General features: G+C 50.2%; 1 protein-coding gene across 1 annotated transcript in view; it reads left to right on the top strand.

Annotated features, from left to right (window-relative positions):
• The window catches only part of PRRX2 (paired related homeobox 2), a 70,152-nt gene that overhangs the window by 42,959 nt on the left and 6,847 nt on the right, over positions 1–20,346 (top strand). Inside the window, exons 2-3 of the mRNA XM_054007827.1 lie at positions 18,007–18,191; positions 18,564–18,742. Coding sequence (XP_053863802.1) covers positions 18,007–18,191; positions 18,564–18,742 — 364 coding nt within the window. The remainder of the gene's footprint in view (positions 1–18,006; positions 18,192–18,563; positions 18,743–20,346) is intronic.

The following is a 20,346-nucleotide window of genomic DNA, read 5'->3' as shown; positions in this document are numbered from 1 at the left end:
CACATGATTCCCTTGGCAGCTTATGAAAGCTCTCCTTGGGGTTGTAGTGACCCGCATAGTGTTGGCCGCAGGAGGGAGTTTTAGTTTGCAGATCGCTGGCTAAGAGAGCAAACTTTAACTATGAGCAGACAGTCCAAAAGCTAGAAATTTTTATGCAACAGTCATTGTCACAGATCACGGTTTGTAAGTTCTTGCCTGTTGTTATAAATGCCGTAACAAAAGCCTGCTTTACAATGGGGAGTTGCACTAATCGCAGTTAAACCTGCTTTAAGCTACAATTTGCCACTTTCTCCCACTCTGCTGGTACAAACCGTAGCTTTGTGCCCACTAGGGGTCTGTGCTGGTGCAGCTACAGCAGTGTCTTAGGATGGACGGCACATTCCCAGGTGGACAAGGCCTCAGCTTTTCCCAAAGGTCTTTTCAGAGTCCAGAACTCGTTATCATTATGGTTGAGTCACATTCAATGTTTCATTTAGGCAAAAGAACAGGTTGCTTCTAGGGTCTCTGTTCAAATCCTGTCCTGAGCGGCAGTGACAGGCCATTGCTAGGTGATGACTCTTCAGTGGCTTGCGTGAAATGTGCTTGTCTCAGCCGAGATCCCAGTGGGCAAGTGGCTGCAGTGTGCGCACACACACACACACACACACACACTCACACACACACACGCTCTCTGTCTCCGAACTAGCTTGCTGATTGGCAGTTTCAGCAAGGACTGGATGGGCTGAGAAGATGGAATTATCATCTCACCATTGAGAGTCGGCCTGCTCAGGACAGAGTGGGAGAATTTTGCCCTGTGCGATACCGGTCTTGTGGGAGGACTTTTTCTTCCATAGCTGTCTTCCAGTTCCTTCCCCTCCTGAAAACCACGTCCACCTCATTGAAGAGGGGCCCAAACCAAAACCCTAGGCCCACATGCCCCCAGGCCAGGCAGGAGGAGCGATCAAATCTTATTTCAATATTCCTCCTTCTTTGAACCTTTCTCCACCCACTGAAGCAGCCGCTCAAGTTGAGGATCATTCTCCCTTACTATTCATTATTGGTTATTTACACTGAAGTAATGCCTAGGGGCACCAATCATAGACCAGGAGCCCATTGTGGTAGGTACCATACAAACACTGAGATGGCCCCTGCCCCAGAAAGCTGGGGAACCCTGTTGACTCTACATCCTGTTCTCCTGTGGGGTTTGCCCCTGGACAAGGCAGGGCATTCTCTCCCCAGGTCAAAGCATACTGGGTAACATTTTTTTAAATGTCTAAGGCGCAGAGCTTCAAAGATATTTAGGCATCCAACTCCTCATGAAAGTCAAAATAATATATGGAGATATACCTCTCTCATAGAGCTGGAAGGGACCCTGAAAGGTCATTGAGTCCAGCCCCCTGCCTTCACTAGCAGGACCAAGTACTGATTTTGCCCCAGATCCCTAGGTGACCTCCTCAAGGATTGAACTCACAACCCTGGGTTTAGCAGGCCAATGCTCAAACCACTGAGCTATCCCTCCCCCCCAAGTCAGATGTGGGCTCCTAAGTCTCTTAAAACACTTTTGATCTTCCCCACCTCTCATTTTCTCCTCTCTAGCTCTCCAAGCCCAGGGCAGCTCCAGGCAGTAGAGAGACGAGTCCCTTTGGCTTTTCAGTATGCTAACTCTGCAGCTACACGCAGGGCCGGCTTTAGGAAGTGCGGGGCCCGATTCGAACAGTTTTGACGGTGCCCCGTCTAAACTAAAAAAAAAAAAAAAACACGTAAAAAAAACACGTGGGGGTTGTACTCACAGGGTGGCGCTCCTAGTCTTCAGCAGTGGGTCCTTCACTTGCTCCGGGTCTTCGACGGCACTGAAGGACCTACCGCCGAAGACCCGGAGCGAGTGAAGGACCCGCCGCCGAAGTGCCGCCGAAGACCTGGAGCGCCGCCAGATGAATAAAAATTAAAAAGGAGCCTCTAGCCAGGAAAGGGATTCTCGGCCACTTTCCCCCACCCCGGCGGCCCTGCCACTGGGCGTGGGGCCCTCTTAGGCGCGGGGCCCGATTTGGGGGAATTGGTGGAATTGGCCTAAAGCCGGCCCTGGCTACACGCCCAGTCCTTTGTATTTATTGATTATCCTCTCCCTCGTTGAGCAGACCCTCCTAGACACTTGAACAAGAACACTTTATTCCCTGTTAACTCGCCTTCCCCATTGGATAAACGTGGGAGGGAGACTCAACTACTTCCGCTGACTTAAGCGCCTTGCCCTGCCCAAACGCCTTTGTTTGTGCCCTGGCCTCATTTAGATCAGCGCAGCTCTGGGGAAAGTGTCTTTTGTAGTCCAAGTGCTGCTGTGGAGACAGCTCAAACCACTGCGATTTTGTAGGTCTTGCCTAGAGTTAATGTTAAAAAGAATATCAGTAGTAACGTAACTTAACAGTCAGGGGCTAGATCCTCAGCGTGTGTCGATAAGTGTAGCGCCATTGACTTTGGGAGCGCTGTGCTGATTAACACCAGCTATTGTTCTTTATGATTTGGATTGCGATCATGCCTAGGAGCCCAGTCACGGCACAGGGCTCTGCTGTGCTAGGCGCTGTACATGCCCATAACAAAATTACGGTCCTTTCTCCAAAGGGTTTACAGTCTAAATTATTTCTGTTCATAGGCCCCAACCCATCTGCCTTTATTCACTCAAGCAGCCCTACTGAAGTAAATGGGCTTATTCCCAATTCATGTGAGTAAGGGTGGCAGGTTCAGAGTCTTTTAGTTACACTGGTATAAATCCAAATGAGGTCCATTTAAGTCAGTGGAATTGCTCTGAATTTACACTGTGTTACTTACAGCAAGATTTGGTCCCTAGACTCCAGAGCCCATCATCCAGTTGTGAGCCAGGTGAAATCAGGGGCACTCTGCATTGGGTAAGTCCCTCTCCCAGCAGGTTTTCAAGCAAGTTTGCAGAATAAAATGAGAGCTGGGAAGAGTCCAGCCCGTCCCTTCTCCTGGCTAACGCTGGATTGTTCTCGAAATGATACCGTTCCAGACAACGGAGCGTCCGCCGCTGCCCTGGGATCATACACAGCTCATTGGCAGGACGCTTCTCCTCATACATTATCCTGCCTTAATTTCATCCTAAACTGGACACCTCAAGCCCTCAGTCCTCTTTGGTGTTCATGCCCTTCAAATACGTTACCCTGTTACCTATCATCTAGTGTGGAATCCTACCTACAAAAGTAAAATACTGCTGCTTTCCCGCTTAGGTCTATTAGAGCCATCTAGTGCAGACATTTTGTGGCCTGGATTCACAGGATGGTGTCACAAATTGCAGGAGATATGGTCCTTCCCTTCCAGAGTGCTTCTGCCCCTGGCACCCATATCAACATCTGATCTTCCCGTCCAGCGCGATGGGCCTGAACCAAATCCCTCGGTGTGAATGTTTTACACACCCAAAATGGGCAATCGTGCACCATGTGCACACATAAGGATCTGCATGTGCATCTTTTGGGGGCACAATTCTGGGGGTTCCTTTGAAGCCCATTGATTTGGAGGGGATACACATAACACCCAAATAGCTACGTAGGCTTTTGGACATCGCCACTGCAGAAGCAGCTCGGGGTAGAGACCCTGCCTCCTAACCCACTGGCACACTTCCCACACACCACCGCAAGGTCTGTGGCACCGAAGGGCTGGGCTGGGTGGTTTCTGACCAGTGCAGGCTGCAGCTTCATAACCATAAACCACTCTGCTGCTGCCTGTCAGTGACTGGAAGGGAAAGACTCTCAGGCTCACGGGACAGGTTTGGCCTCCTTTTGGGTCCCGGCTTTCGCTGCTCTTTTTAAACAGACACTTTCCCCCAGCAAAACTGGCAGCCTGTAAAAACGTGTCAGTGTTTCAGTTTTTTCACAATTAATGAGGTGAAACATCCTCGGAAAGATTCGACTGACGCTGTAACGTTGCTACGGTAGCGGAGATCTGCTTCCCCTCCCCCAAATTTTTCATGGACTCCACTTGCGCTGGGGAAGTTTCCGTAGGATTCAGCAATTCTTCAGCCTCTCCCCCTTCCACACGCACTTCGCTTGGCTCCATCCTGAGCCTGGGCCCTTCCACAATGAGCTCGCACGTTGCTCTTTGTTCGACAACTCACCACCGAGTGGAAAAAGCCAGAGCGGCAAGCGGGCTGGTTATTGATCTGGGAGCCAAGTCTCGGGGCTTCTTGCATATTTCCTCCTGTCGGGTGGTTTTGCCCCGTTTCTTAACAGCGCCACATGCCTTTAACCCGACGCCACTGTTGGTGGCCAAAGCTTCTCCCTAGTAGATGTTGACCGACAGCACCAACTGTACACCTATTGGGGTGATTATTCCCCCCCGCCCCATCCCATGTGACCCATTGCAGCCAGCCGTGGAGCTCCAGAGCCAGTGTTTGTGGCTTGGCAGTGCCGCACCGTGCTGTGCACACTTGATCCTGGCAGGATGCACGCAGCCAGAATATTCCACGTATGATTTATGCAACCAGCACAGTAATCGCGGCTATGAAAGCTCTCCCCTTAATCCTCAAACGCTTTTCTGGAGACAGAGTAGCCCACGAGGGACAGGGCTGATTGGGGGTTGGCTTTTGGCAGGCGGGGTGGAGAAGAGGCCTGGATAAGCGTTCATTCGATAGCTAAACATTTTTTTCCTGCCCTGCCTCGGGAAGCCAGATCTCTGCAGACGGAAGGTGGAGGGTGCAAATCCTGCGCTGGCATGACGACTCCATTGGCTGAGGCTTTAGCTTTCTCTCCACTTCTTCTACATGCCCAGAAGAGAGCTTACTAACAGGGTATGTCTACACTGGAGCTGGGGTAGACATACCCATCCTAGCTGCGATCGCTTAGTGTAGCCACGGCTGCATGGGCCGTGGGACGGGCTAGCTGCCCAGGCTGAAACCCTCAGGGCAACTAGCCCACCCCGCCACCCACGCAGCTGTGGCTACGCTGCTATTCTTAGCGCATTCGCTCGATCGGGGCAAGCAAGGGCACGTGTGCCCGAACTGCAGTTACACCTGCTTTCCGTGTGGTCTGAGACGCAGAAGCAGAGAACATCCCTCTCCGTGGCAGATGGCTCCTGGAGACCGTGGGATGATTCGTTAAAAGAGAGTACGTGGCAATAGGCCTGGGAGAGCCACATCTTACTTTCGTGAACGTCCCCGGGGACTTAACTGTGAGAGGCAGGCTCGATATAGAACTGCACACGCATCCCTGGCACAGCCACAAAAACCAAGCGTGGCCCACGGATGCCGGCCAAATGGCTCAGCTCAAGGGGTTGGCATCACCCTATATTGCACCCGGCTACATTCGAGGTGGTTCTCTTCTTTGCAACAGCTGAGTTGCTGGTAATCTTTAGTTCTGGGCCTTAATGAGGACCCAAGACAATGTCAGTGGCGGGTTCTTGCTTTTGGGGATAGCCCACCTGAGCTCTTCTTTCTCAGCCATCAGAGCATTTGGCCCAATGGGTCCAGATTGAACCATTCCCTTCCTTTTCTGGGCGGGTAGACGATTACCCAGAGGAGGTTAGTATTGCTGATGAAATGCACTATAACTTATTAAATATGTGTCTACCCATCTTTGGAGTTGCCAATTAGAGGCGCAATCCTGCACCACTGAAGGGAAGAGGAACTTTGCATTGGCATCAGTGGGTACAAAAATCAAGTCCTAATTGCCCAGGGCAGCTTGCAAGCTCCGTGGTGCACCGGCTCTAGTGCTGACCCAAAGCCATTCAAGTCAGTGGAATGATTCCCATTGACTTGAGTGGGCATTGGATCAAGCCCCGTGGCCTTGTCTGAAAACTTGTTGCATCCCCTTGCACCAGCAGAATACACAGTGGACCTCAGGGAACACTGCTTGGGTCGGTTCATTTCACGCCGAGAAAGCATCTTCAATTCCGGGGTCAAGAAGTGACTTCATGCCCTGAGCCAAACCAAAAAGTGGCAGCTGGGTTCCATAGAAAAGATCATTCTATTCTCTCTCTTCGGGAAGGCAGTGTGACCTAGTGGATAAAGCACTGGACTAGGCCCCAGGAGACATGTGTTCTAGTCCCCCTCTGACCAGCTGTGTGATGCTGAGTATCTGCACCTGCCTTGTCTATCTAGATTGAAAGCTCTGGGGGCAAGGGCTGTCTCTCACTGTATGTACAGTCCCTGGCACAATGGGGCCCTGATCTCAGCTGGGGCCTCTGGGTGCTACAGCCAAACAAAAAAAATCTCACTTCCTTGGCCTGCTCCTGCTCTGACTGAAGTTAACCAGAGTATTGCTTTGACCTGAATGGAGCAGGTTTGGACCTCATCCAGCAAGGTGCTGAGTGAAGTCAATAGGAGTGGAGGGTGCACAGAACCTTATGGGAGGCACTGCAGCACATTGCAGGATCAGGCCTAGTATCAGCAAACGGATGCATCTTAATTGCTTCCCACCCCTCACCAAATCCTTCCGTGGCAGACAGTTGCGCATTCATGGGCCGCCGGGGGGGGGGGGGGGGGGGGGGGGGGAGATAGTTCTTCAGTTGTATTTTTCGGTCTATAAGATGGAAAGCAGGTCCCAGCCCAAACAGCCAACTTAGTTATACAAATTCAGTCAGCTTTCCAAACGAGCAGACAGTTCAAAGCACAGACACCGGCACAGGCCACAGACGCTGCACTCGGGTGTCAGCCTGCCTATACTTTTGCAATCTTGTATTTGTATTGTGCAACGCAGGCCAAATTCAATAAAAGGAATTATTGAAAACAACATCGCAGGGGCAAGCAAACACTTTCAAAAGTCAGGGCTTCCAATTACCTCTCAAGCATAATAGTCTTTATGACAGAATTGTTAGAGATTAAAAGTTTTTGTAGAGTATTTGGTTCCTACCATTTCCATGACTGTCAAATGGGAAATTCAGTGCAGTCTAGTGGTTAGACCAGGGGACTAAGCACCTGGATGCCTGGGTCCTATTCCCAGATGACTCATGCTGTGACCTTCAAAAAGTCTCTCTCTGCCTCACTTCCCCCCCCCCCCCCCCCCCCCCCCGATAAGACCCAATTCAAGAAAGCACATGAGTTAAGTCTGTCCCCATTCAAGAGAGCACCATAGCATGTGTTTGGTTTTAAACAGAGCAGGTTTCAAGTTACACAAGTGCTTAAGTGCTGTCCTGAATAGGAATACTTTCTTGAGACACAATCGAAAATGGGGATGATACTATTTAGGAAATGTGGAGTTGCCTAGTGGTTAGAGCTGGTGACTTGGCATCAGAACTCCAGATTCTGTTCCCAGCTGATTTGAAATGCGACTTGCCACAAATGACCGTACCTCTTTGTGGTCAGTTCCCCCCTTTCCCTCCCTCCTGGGGAGGAATTATGATGAATTAACATCTGTAAAGTGCTTTGAGTTCCTCGGATGAAAAGTGCTGGCAAGAAAGACAATTATTATTGTTCAAGGGGGGGGGAAAAGGACACAGAAAATAACTCTGGAGCCCCTGGATCATTTACTCCACAGATTAATCCAAAGGGAAACATTCAAAATAGATTTCATGATTTAAGGAACAAGTTAAACAATTGCACATGAAATCTAGGCGGACGTCATTGCTGTAGTTCTTTTGGTTTCCCTAGAGTATATAATGGCAGTCCACATGTGTACTGAGAAAGACCATGGGAGAAATGAAAGACATTGTTTTTCCAACGGATTTCTTGGCTGTAAAAGCCCTCCGCTGCCCTGCGGCTTCCCTGATTAAGGCCCAGTGTTAATTTGTTAAATCCACATCAAGTGCCCGGAGAACCAGTTGTTTATTTTTGCTAATTCAGCCGGCTGAGATCAAATTGGGGTTTTATTTGTTAAGGATAAACGTTAATTAATAAAAGCTATTTATTTGGTTAGAGCTGGCCGCAGCCTTGGGGTCATATATGCCGTGATCATTATTTCAAACAAAACAAACCCAAAACGTCTCTCAACAGTTTGAAAAAGGCACAAACGTAGAGGGCTGAATTTATTTGTTTTAGGAAGAATTTACAGTTAATTCCCTCCAGGCTATTTAAAACCTTAAATTATACGGACTCGGGGGGGGATGGGGTGCGGGGGGGGAGCGAAGTGGGAGGAAGAGGGGAGGGGAAGTGACTGTAAAGAAGATTTGATCATTTGGCTGGGTGAAAAAAATAAAGCTTAAAAAGGTCTTTGGCAAACTGTCCACAAATAAATGGAATGTGTGAAATAATTTAATGGCAGAAAACTGCTCCGCTCCGGGTTTTTACATTGCAACGCAATAGGGCGAGATGTAACTTTAGCTTTTAGAGATGTGGGTCTGAACCCCCCCCCCCCCCCCAAGCAGGCCAGAGATGCACAAGGAGGAGTGTTATGTATTCACCACCAAATCATAAAGGTTTAGGATCGAAGCTGCTTTACAGGGGATGGGCTGCACGTAGCGAGGAAGGGGGCGTGTGGTTAAAGCAAGCAGAGAGCATGTGGCCAGAAGGGACCACCCGACCATCTAAGTCTGACCTCCTGTATGTCACAGACCACCAGCACCCACCACCTAGCGCCCGCACACCGAGCGGGACTGAGATTGAACTAGGAACAGAGGGAGTTTGCAGAAGAGAAGAGTGAGGGGGGGATTTGATAGCAGCCTTCAACTACCTGAAGGGGGTTCCAAAGAAGATGGAATTAGGCTGTTCTCAGTGGTGGCAGATGACAGAACAAGAAGTAATGGTCTCAAGTTGCAGTGGGGGAGGTCTAGGTTGGATATTAGCAGGAGCGCCGCCATGTTTTGCCGCCCTAGGCGGCGGAAGGTCCCGCCCCTGAAATACCGCCCCCCGATAGAGGTGGCAGAAGGTCCCGCCCCTGAAATACCGCCGACGACCGGGGCGGCCGAAGATCCGGCTGCCGTGGTCACCGCCCCCCAAATGTTAGTGCCCTAGGCGACCGCCTAGGTCGCCTAATGGGTTGCGCCGACCCTGGATATTAGGAAACACTATTTCACTAGGAGGGTGGTGAAGCACTGGAATGGGTTACCTAGGGAGGTGGTGGAATCTCCATCCATAGAGGTTTTTAAGGCCCAGCTTGACAAAGCCTTGGCTGGGATGATTTAGTTGGGGGTTGGTCCTGCTTTGAGCAGAGGGCTGGACTAGATGACCTCCTGAAGTCTCTTCCAACCCTAATATTCTATGATTCTGTGTTAGTCCCTGGTTTAAATGTCAGCTTTTCCTATATTAAGGAGGACAGCCAGCGTCTCTCACACTGTTCCCCAGAGCCAGGGGACGAGGGGCGCACTCCTGCTGTGAGCTGGGCTCCCCCCACTCGGCCTTATTTTATCCCCCAGGCTCATTTCTATCCCTAGCCCACAGCTGCAGAACCATTCTACAGGCGCTACTGGAGCACTGCGGCTGACAATTGCAGCACCCCACCCCAGCAGGGGTTCCCAAAACTTTCCCTAAGCAGTAGGGCACCAGGAGCTGCCGTGGAGCTGAGCTTAGCAGCATACGGTGATCAGAACCCCTGCATTCAGGGCCTTGCCTGAGTGGCAGGATTAGGCCTTAAATAAACCCTGATGACTAGTTTTCAGATATCCAGCCCCTGTTGACTTAAGGTAGCTCAGCCCCTGAGAAATGAGGCCATTCCCGCTTAGATTCATCTCAAAGCAAGAACTAAGGGAGGCAGTTTGCACTTGGAAGGTGCTGAAAAGCACCGAGGGTCATAAATTCCATTACAAAAATCTCCCCTTTCCACACAATGTGACGGTGGCCAGGTGCCTGGTTTTCAACCGAAAAGTCCGGTCGAAAAGGGGACCTGACAGTGTCCGGTCAGCTCTACTGACTGGACACAAAGTCTGGTTACTGTGGGTGGGGGAGCTGCTGGGTCATCACCCGTGCCAGTCCCTACTCAGCCGGGGCCACCTCCTACCTGCGTCGGGCGGCTGCAGCTCCCAGCCCCAGCAAAGCAGGTGAGTCCCTCCTGATCTGGGTTGGGGGGAGAGGAAAAGCAGCGAGCTAAGAGGAGTGGATGGGGGCAGGGCAGGGGAGGTTCCAGCACTCCTGCTGGAGGGTCCGGTTCTTAAATATTACCAAGTTGGCAACCCTAATGAGACCTACAGGAATAGTACACTTGCCTGAATGAAAGGGAATTGCCACCTCTCCCTGAATACGGGCACTCCTCTCCCATGGCACAGGGACATTCCATGTAGATAAGGCACATTTAGAAATTGAGACATTCCACTCATTGAGTTCCAACATGTAAATGGATGTCATTTTAATGCAAATCAAAATAAATAATAATAATACATTCAGATTGCCTGTATCACGGCTGCATTGAGCTCATGAATCCCTCGTGAACAACGATCATAAATCAGCTCTGAAACCTTGGTGGAAATGTAGGGAAAATTCCCTTTCTAATGGCACATAGTACAACTTTCTACTACTAATAGCCTAGGAGGAGTTCAAGGGTTAAAATCCCTCACTACATATATATTTAACCATGACCCAGATTTGCTATAATACCTGGTTTTCTAGTCTCAACTCAGCAAATAATTATTAAAGAAAACTGCTAGGAGCACAGATGAGAAGTGCAAACTCAGCAGAGCTGCCTTGAGCTGCTTAGAAAATGAACATGGGAATACCGCCTTTGGGCCTGATCCTGCAGTCTCAGTGACTCCGAACAGGCATGTTACCCGGGTAAGGAATGCAGGATCAGGCCTGTATTTTGACAGAGCAGTTTTCCTACAAGCCACAGGTCCGAACCTGCTCTCACTGAAGCTAAATGATAAAATGTGCATAGACGTCGTCGGGACAAGGATCGGACTGTCTCACATGCGTTACGGGGTTGCCTGGTAGAATAGCAGTGTTAAGTAAAGAACGGCCAGAAAAAGGACAAAGGAAGAAGAGGCAAAGGAGAAAAGTGAGGTTATCAAATGGGATGATCAAGATTAATTTAAGAAGAGGACCAGAAAGGCTGTGATTTTCAAAGGAGCTTTAGAGGGTTAAGCCCCAAAGGAAAATGTTCAGACACACCTGATGTCTACACAGCATATTGTGGCGTGGGTAGGCGCAGCCATTCTAGCTTTAATCTAGCTAGTATGGGTAACAAGAGACATGGCGGCACGGGCTTCTGCACCATCTAGCACCCGGACCACAAGCCTGTCAGGGAGCGTGGGGACACACACTGGTTGCTAACTCATACTGAAGCCTGTTTCACCATGCCTGCGCTGCTACTGTTACCTGTGCTAGCTAGATTAACATTAGTGGTATGTCTGCCATGCTACAGTCACACCTTCACTTGCAGCATAGCTGTACCCTAAGAGACTTGTAAGCCTGATTGAGGCACCTGGGAAGCTAGGTCCCATTGACTTTCCAATGAAACTTTGGCTCCTAAGTGTCTAAGTCCCTTTTTGAAAAATGGGACTTAGGCCCCTAAATCACTTAGGTGACTGAACATTTTATCCCATTTTCTCTAACAAGCTTGAAAATCCCAGCTCAAGTCCTTTGGAATAATTTACTATTTGGATGAGATTTTCAAAAGCTGCTAAGTGACTCAGGAATACAAGTTCTACTGAAAGCCAATGTCCATTGGGCGCTTTTGGAAATTCCAGCCTTTATCGTTAACATACCCCAGCAATGAGTGGGCTAGATTTAGTGTGAAACAGACAACAAAGTTCTAGCTTGTGCAATGGCTGACACACACACACACACACATTTGTTACAAAACGACAGCTTAATTCCATGTCTCGTATATTCTGTTTAACGCCGATGTCCCCTGGGGAATGTGTTTTTCATCTCAGGGTTACTGAGCAGTCTCGCTTTCCCTTTTTATCCTTGCAATGTCATCTTTCATTATTCGGTAATATTATCCCTCCCTCCCCTCTTTATTTTTTCCCCTTAGAGGAAATTGTAATCAGCAGAAAATAAATACACCATACAAAAAGCGGCCACAGGAAGAGGGAATGTTCATATGTCCCCTCTGACCTCTAGGTTGGACAATCAACCCAGTCAATATCTCCAAGCGAGCCAGACAGTAACCAAAAAATGACAAACGCAAACTTGCAAATTCGCTCCATCATTTCAAACCCCCTTGCGCCCCAAAACAAGGCCTGCAAAGTCCTTCAGGAGGGAAAGAAATCCAGTGTGGAGCTATTTCTGCCTTTCCATAATTAATGAGTCTTATTCTTGGAAGAGCATCAGGATGTTTTAATTCCTTGGTGAAAATCACAGAGAAGCCAGTTAAGTAACTTTTCCTCCTGTGCGTCTAACGCTCAGAAGCGAATAGGGTTATCTTATGGCACAGCGGCCTTTGGCACGAAAAAGTAATGGCTGGATGGTCAGAGTTAGCTGTGGATTTCGTGTAGGATTTGTGACTGCAAATGGAAATAGGATCTATTAGGTTTATCCTCCTACCCCACCCCGTGAAAGCACAAAAATGGAACGTTTAATGACATTCATTTTTTAATGTTGATTTCAGCTCTATCTTTTTATAGAATGGGCGATCGCTCCCAACCTTGCACACCATAAACCTGTCAGACACATGCCATCAGCAATTAGAGTGGCATTTATCTGGTCCCACATTTCTGGAGTATGGGCAGGGCTCCAAAGCATGAGCTAATTGAGAAAAGATGTTGATTCATTATGGAGCAGGAGAACCCTGTCTCTGGGCTAATTAGAGGAATCAGACAGGTACATTTGGATCAAGCGCGGCCTCATGTACAACCAACGGATGGGATTGTTTTTAAAGAGGAGGGAAAATACATCACATAATGGAGAATTCATCTGGAAGCAGAAGGACCTATGCAGAGTTCAGGAACAATGATACCCTTTGAGCTGTACTGGGAGGCAGCTATCTTTCAAGGGAAGGTTTGATTAGGTGAGGAAAGGCTTTCACCAGCTAACAATAGCTTTTAAGAGTTTGCCTGGAATGTGCTGCATGGTTTTGTGGCTCAGGAGAAGATCTCACTTGTACATGGTATAAGGGACACATTTAAACTAGCGGAGGGGCCTGAACATAAAAACTGGATCCGTGCGCCCCCAGACTTTACAGCTCTTTAAAAGCCCAGACGCAAAATGGTCCGCCCCATTCCAAACATGGAAGAGGGGTGTAATCCATATTGGAATCTTGCAGCTTGGGAAATCTTTTTACACAGTGGGTCTATGGTAGCGCCTGACCCCATTTCCATTAAATTCCATGTGAGGTTTTGTGTTGATTTCAGTGGGAGACAGATCAGGAGTCCTGCTTTGCTAGGAGGAAAAGAGGGCAGACAGAGTGGGTGCGGTTGAGAGCACATTCTCCGCATGCCATTTTAAGAGTTAAATCTATGAGGTTCTGCTCCCTCATTCTTTCAGCAGAGCAACCTGGAAGCTATCGCTCATGAAAAAAGTCCTACAGACAGATTTAAATAGGGATCAGCCCAGCTGGGTTCTATAGAAATCACTATAAAAAACTATACCATTTAATAGAGAATGAGATCCTCTTTCTATAATTTGTCCATCAAACCCTATCAGGTAGTTCATAAATCCTATAGGGAGCTCATTGCTCTCTATTACATTCTGTAGGGCTTTTCCATCAGGGATGGTTCTTGCATGCCGGCCCATGTCAATCCCAGGTTCTGCGAGGAAGCTGGACAGCAGTGACCTGCCGTAGTTTTTTAATCCAGAGGCCCATTAGCTTGCTGAAGGAAAACAAAACCAAAAAAGGAGTTAAACTAAAAGGGGCAACTGTAAAATAGAGATTGGCAGCGAATTTGAGGCTCTCGACAGAACCAAGGGCTGGAGGGAATTCTCGGAATTTTATTTGTGATGCAAAGCTCAGTGAAGCCTAGACTGGTCTCCTGGGTGGCGCAAAGAGCGTCTTTCTCTCTCGGCTTTTGGACTCAACTTGCGTTTATTTCAGATTGAACCAAACACGTGTCACCTTTCATAACGTTCTCCCCCGCCCCAATCCTGGAGCTTCCCAAACGCAGCCATGCTCAGCTTCTACCAGCCCCAGGGTCCCTCTGTCCTTAGAGGGATTTACAGGGGCAAAGAAAGGTTGAAACTTACCTGGAATGCAAAAATGTGTAACTAAATGATCAGAAAGTGGCAGTACATAAGGAGCTCCCCGGCTCTATTCAGATAACTACACCTAGGGCCCATGGTAGCTGAGGTCACCTCTCTTTCTACAGCTCATCAAGGGAGTTCCCATCTCACCATCCAGTCATGGGGAGGGTGGTCTCAATGGACAGCTCCCTTCCTCTATCCCCTGGACACCTACTTGTTTGGCTGAGGCAGAGGGATGAGTGTACCCTGACACAAACGCCAGATCTATTTAGTCACGCTTGTTGAGGAACTGCACTAACAGGTCGGGGAGTAGGGTGAGTGCTGGGTTTTGAGCCTGATCTGTGGATTGTTAGAGGCCATTCCTACAAGGGGCAGAGCGTTCTCACTGCCCGTAATGTGTAATGGTTTCTAATGATGGACGGCATCCAGGGGTCTCAGGCCTCAATGTGCATTGTAAAGAAAGCACCAAACACTCATCTTACACTAGGCCATTGTCAGCACCAGCCACAAACCTAACCCCTCATTCTCGGAGATTTCAATTGCCACTTCCCCGGGGTAACCGCCGCATGGTTGTCAGGATTTCTGACTCAAGCCAGGGAGAACTGCCTCTGGAATTATGACCTATATTAGGGTTGCCAACCCTCCAGGATAGTCTCCAGGGATTAAAGATTCATCTTTAATTAAAGATTATGTCATGCGATGAAACCTCCAGGAATACAGCCAACCAAAATTGGGAACCCTGGACCTGATAGCAGTGGTGGCTTCAGTGGAGGTCCATGGCTGCAACTGCACCCATCGAAATCGGGCCCAGATTAACCAGTGTGCAATGGGTGCACTTGCACAGGGGTTCCTGTCTCAGGTTTGGGCCTGGCCGTCCCTCCAGAGGCCTGGCCAAACCTGAGTGGCGGCGCTGTGACCCTGTGCACCAAGTCACAATGCCCGGAGTGGTCAGCTGGGCCCAGCCCCGTGGGACAGGAGTCACAACTGCTGAATGAGCGTTGGATGAGCTCCCTCTCCATGCCCACCCCTGGGGCCTCCCCTCCACGCTCGGCCAGGATTAGGGTTGCGATGCTGGGACGGAGGAGCTACTGTGGGTGGTCGGTGCCCCCTCGGCGGGTTGAGGAGCAGGCACTCATTGAATTGGGAGGCTACGTCCTCCCCTGCTTGATAGCCACAGGCAGAGCATGGCTGAAGTAGACTAGGCTCAGTTTATTCATTATTAAAATGGGAATGTCCCCAAAGTCTCTATCCGACCCTATTGAACGATCCCCAGTGCTCCAGGCTACGGAGAGAGACTTTCACATACAAAGTATAGCAAAGAAAGGGTCCACCCAGAAATTAGCAGCACAGATGCCTACTCTCGGTTTCCTTAACCGATAAAGCAGACAACACAGACCAGTAATTAGGACAAGGGCTCAGGAGTCTTAGGACACGTCTACACAGAAAAACAACAACCCCAAACCAAGCCACGGCAGCAAGTCTCAGAGCCCGGGGCAACTGGCTCGGGCTTGTGGGGCTAAAAATAGCAGCGTAGATGTTTGGGCTTGGACTGGAGACTGGACTCTGAAACCTGGCAAGGCAGGGAGGGTCTCAGAGCCCCAAACGTTGAGCCAGGCTCAGACTCACTGCCCCATCTCTTTTTCTCCAGTGTAGACAGACCCTCAGGTTCTAGTCACTGTGTGACCTTGGTCAACTCACTTCACATTTGTGTGCTTCACTTCGCCCCTCTGTAACACAGGGGTAATGCCTACCTTTGTAATGTGCTTTGAGATGCTGGAGAACCACAAAGGGTTAGAACAACAGCCATGCACATGTCTACTGCCCCATTCACATGAGATTAGGGTTTTTTGGGGGGAGGGGTGGATGGGCATCTAAATTATCTTTAGTTTTTCATCAGCCTGGTACAAGTAGGAATCAGATCACACTGGATCATGGTGCCACATTGGCTCAGATTCATGGTGCATCTACTCCGGTATCCTGTTACTGACAATGGCCAGCACCGGATGTTTCAGAGAAAGGTGCAAGAAACCCTGCGGTAGCAATGGAGCAAGGCACAGAAGTTTCCATCTAGCCCTCAGTAGTTAGAAGGTGGCAGGAGGGTTTATATCCCTTTCAGGAGATTTTGATGCCTGGGCTGGTATCATCTCATGACAATTTTGCGAAGCTGCATTAGAAGCCTTTTAGTGAGAGGCAACAATTTCTCACCTCATAGGCTCTAACTTTGACATAAAGCAGAGAAATCCAATGCCACGGCTGTAAATCCATGGGATGTCATAAAACGATTAACATTTCAAACCATTCAAAAAAAATTTCCCGCCATTAGGTACAAATTGAATCCAGATGCTTTGCTAATGGAAAGAATAACTGAACAATACTCCACTAAAGAATTAAAAACAACAACATACTTTCCCCACTGGGCCTCTGACTGTGTCCTCCAGAACCCGCCTCCATCAGCCTGCCCCATCTCATGTGATGCTGGCAACAAAGAAAGAATGAAAGTTACCCCGGATGAAGGCCCAAGATGCACCATACTCAGGCCTGGATCTGGGCCCAAAAGGCAAACAGACGGACCAGTGGCAGGCTTAAGGTTCAAAATTTCACGAGCCACAAAAATGGAAACAAATGCTGGGTGTGAGCAGAAATCTCAGAGGCTTGGTAACATTTGATTCTAGCGCTGGCTGGCCATGAGATAGCTCACCTTAAAAATCCCGTCCTTCTAATTACCCTCCTGTTCCTCCCCACGTCGCAGACAGATGTAGCCGCTGCTACTTCAGGAACTGCTGGCAGGGGAACTGGAACCATTTTTACAGCGAGTGCGCTGAAAGCCATTGGACAAAACGGTCTAATATGGCATTGCTATTATTCCTTTAAGCCAGGGAGTGCGGCTGCCTCCGCAGCACCACTAGTCCCTGCACCGCTGACGGCTGGCGTTAGAGACTAAGTGGCCACGGATTTTGGGTGCTTCCATTTTTGGGTGCCCAACTTGAGACATCCTGGGGCCTGATTTGCTACGGTGCTGAGCTCCCATTGACTTCAACAGGACTTGCTAGCACTCGTCGCCTCTGAAAATCAGGCCTCAAGCATCTGAATGCATCTGAAATCAGTGGCCACTTTTGGGAATTTTCAACTTCGTACTTACATAGCACTTGGCATATATTAACTAGTTAAACCCTTTCCCCATTCATCCCCCCGGAGGTAAGTATTATCCCTGAGAGAAACTAAGGCACAGAGAAGGGATGAGACACGTGCCATGAGACACAGTCAGTGGCAGAGCTAGGACTGGAACTGAAGAACTGCTTCCCCTTCCCATGGACAGTCCAGTGGACCACGCTACTTCCCCTTGAGGTAGGCATAGAAGGTTAGATTTTTATCAGTAAATGTTGGTAAACAGCGATTTCACCGTACACACGCAAACTGAAGAAAAAATATTTCCATCGATGATCATCGAAATGTACAGACAGACAAAGGAAGAAAAATGTGGCTTGAGAACTTATTCCAGTTTGATTTCAGGGTATTTACGTTGTATATTTTGACACGGGATGTTGACAATTTGTATTTTAATGGTTATAAAGCTTTAGCTTTTTGACTTGCAACGTCTGCTGTCAAACAATTATTGCCTGACTCTCCCCATCGTCCGACCTCTCCCCCATAATTTTGCATCACTGTAAATATATAAATGGGCAACAATAGGAAAAAATGCTTTCAAATAAACATTGCTGTTATCCATCAACATTATAAAGGAGTTGAATTCTGCCATGCTTGGCTCTAGGGCTTGCAGTGAAGGGCAGGCTGTGTTCCTCCACTGGATTACAGACATCTGCACTTAGCAAGGTCATCTCCCAGGTCCAGCAATGAAATCACCGGCCTTGTTCACCCTTTGAATAGAGACACAGGGCAGTGCCCTGCCGCGCCCTGCCTGCCACATCCCCCTCACCAGTGCCTGGGTGTGTCTGTCTAACCGGCAGGGGAGAGGTGGGCTGGCCCCATGGACGTGTCACTTGTACCCAGCCCCCCTGGGATTGTCTCCTTTGTGCTCCCCTTAGGTGAGAGTCTGAGTCCGAGCCGCGGGGCTGCCAAGCGGAAGAAGAAGCAGAGGAGGAACCGCACCACATTCAACAGCAGCCAGCTCCAGGCGCTGGAGCGAGTCTTCGAGAGGACGCATTACCCCGATGCTTTTGTGCGAGAGGAGCTAGCGCGGCGGGTCAACCTCAGTGAGGCCAGAGTCCAGGTGAGCAAAGCGGTGGGGAGGAACTAGGCCTCTGCCTCCTGGCTCTAGGCAAGGATGCTGGCTTCCCCCCTCCCTTGGCCAGCTAGAACTCAGGCCTTCATAGAGTTCAGAAGGACCAGGGAGTGCACCCTCCAGGAGCACCACAGCTCATCCTGGCCCACGGTGCCATGGCAGGCAGAGCAGAGGTGTCACCGCCAGGCTGCCAGCCTGAGATCTGCCAGCATTAACTCGGCCCCCTGCCCAGTGCAATCAGCCCGCTGCGCTATGCATTAGGGGAGCGTGGGGCAGCTCCCCTGCTCCCTCCCGCCGGCCTTGTCTGTGCCCCGGGTTAAGTGCGGCTCAGGTGACCGGTGCTGCCTCTCCTCCCGCTAGGTGTGGTTCCAGAACCGAAGGGCCAAGTTCCGTCGCAACGAGCGGGCGATGCTGGCCAACAGGTCCGCATCGCTCCTCAAATCCTACAGCCAAGACGCAGCCATTGAACAGCCGATGGCCCCCAGGCCGACTGCCTTGAGCCCAGAGTATCTCTCCTGGACCACCACATCCCCATACAGGTAAGTGCAGCAGCCTCACCAGTATCTTTCCCATCTATTCCCAAACTGAGTTACTGCGGCTGCCTTTCGGGAGGTGCTGGAGAGCCAGCCAAGGTCACCCTACCAGGCCTGTCCCTAGTGGGCAGAAAAGACTGCGAAGGCCGGGTGGTTGCGAGGCTGATTAGAAAACTGCTCCCCCTCCAAGGGAGAGAATTAAACAAGCAGGGGAAATGGAGAAGGCACAAAGGCCACAGGGAGTCTTTCCATTGGCTTTAGCGGGAGTTGGGATGGGCCCTAAGGCCCCGAGTAGGAAGGAGAAGTTAGAATTGAACAAACTGCAGCCCCATTGGGCCAAGATGTCGGCCTGCCGCTAGGACAAACACAGCCAGCGTATGGGATGGAGGCAATGGCTGTGCTGAGCTGAATGCAGCGTTGTGGGAGCTGTGTCTGTCCCAGGTTATTAGGAGACAAGGTGGGGGAGGTAATATCTGTTACTGGACCAGCTTCTGTTGGTGAGAGAGACAAGCTTTCAAGCTTACACGGAGCTCTTCCTCAGGTCTGGGACAGGCACTCCGAGTGCCACAGCTCAGTCCAAGGTTGAATAATGGAATATGTGCTAACTCCTTATGCTAAACTAAGCACCCATTCAAAGTGAAGTGGCCTGTCAACACCACTGTAGTCATAGGATGAAAACGGGGGGTTAGTGGTTGTCTGGTTTCACCACAAGTGCCAACTTTCCAATATGCCAGGGGGTGCTTGACCCCCAGCTCTACCCCATGCCCCACCCCCACTCCCCTTCCCCCCAAATCCCCAACCCCACCCCACCTCTTCCTGCCCCCTTCCACCCCTCCCCTGAGCACGCCACATCCTCACTCCTTCCCCTTCCCCCAAGTCCCCAACCCCACCCCGCCTCTTCCTGCCCCCTTCCCCGAGCACGCCATATCCTCGCTCCTTCCCCTTCCCCCCAGAGCCTCCTGCATGCCGCGAAACAGCTGATCGCGGCGGGCAGATGGCCTGGGGAGGGAGGGGGAGGAGCCTATCGGTGGGGCTCATCAGTGGGCAGGAGGCGCTGGGGGGGGCTAGTAAGGGGGCTGCCAGTGGGTGTTCAGCACCCAGCATCTTTTCCCTGTGGGTGCTCCAGTCCTGGAGCACCCACGGAGTCAGCACCTATGGGTTTCACTCACATAGTTGTTGACATAGGTCATTTAGTGTCCTGGATGAGGTACACGACACCACACGTTGTGATAGGCCTGTGTACAACCCATGGGTCAGACTCATCCGCAAAGGAAACTGCACAACACTTTCAAAAGACAAGTCTGGGAGCCATCGGCGCCGACTTCCCTTCTTTCCCGTGGGTGCTCGACGCCCCCCTCTGTCCCCAGCCCCGCTCCCACTCCATCCCTTCCATGAGGCCCCACCTCTTCCCCACCCCCATTCCAACCCCTTCCCCAAAGTCCCTACCTCAACTCCACCCCCTCCCTGCCAATATTCCATCTCCTTCCCCAAATCCCTGCCCCGGCCCCGCCTCTTCCCCTGAACGTGCCACGTTCCCACTCCTCCCCCCATCCCGGAGCGTGCTAACGCTGCCAAACAGCTGTTTGACAGCGGCCAGGCAGGAAGCACTG

The sequence above is a fragment of the Malaclemys terrapin genome, chromosome 17 (genome assembly GCF_027887155.1).
Source record: "Malaclemys terrapin pileata isolate rMalTer1 chromosome 17, rMalTer1.hap1, whole genome shotgun sequence".
Classification (NCBI taxonomy): domain Eukaryota; kingdom Metazoa; phylum Chordata; order Testudines; family Emydidae; genus Malaclemys; species Malaclemys terrapin.
This window is presented reverse-complemented; position numbering and strand designations above follow the sequence as displayed.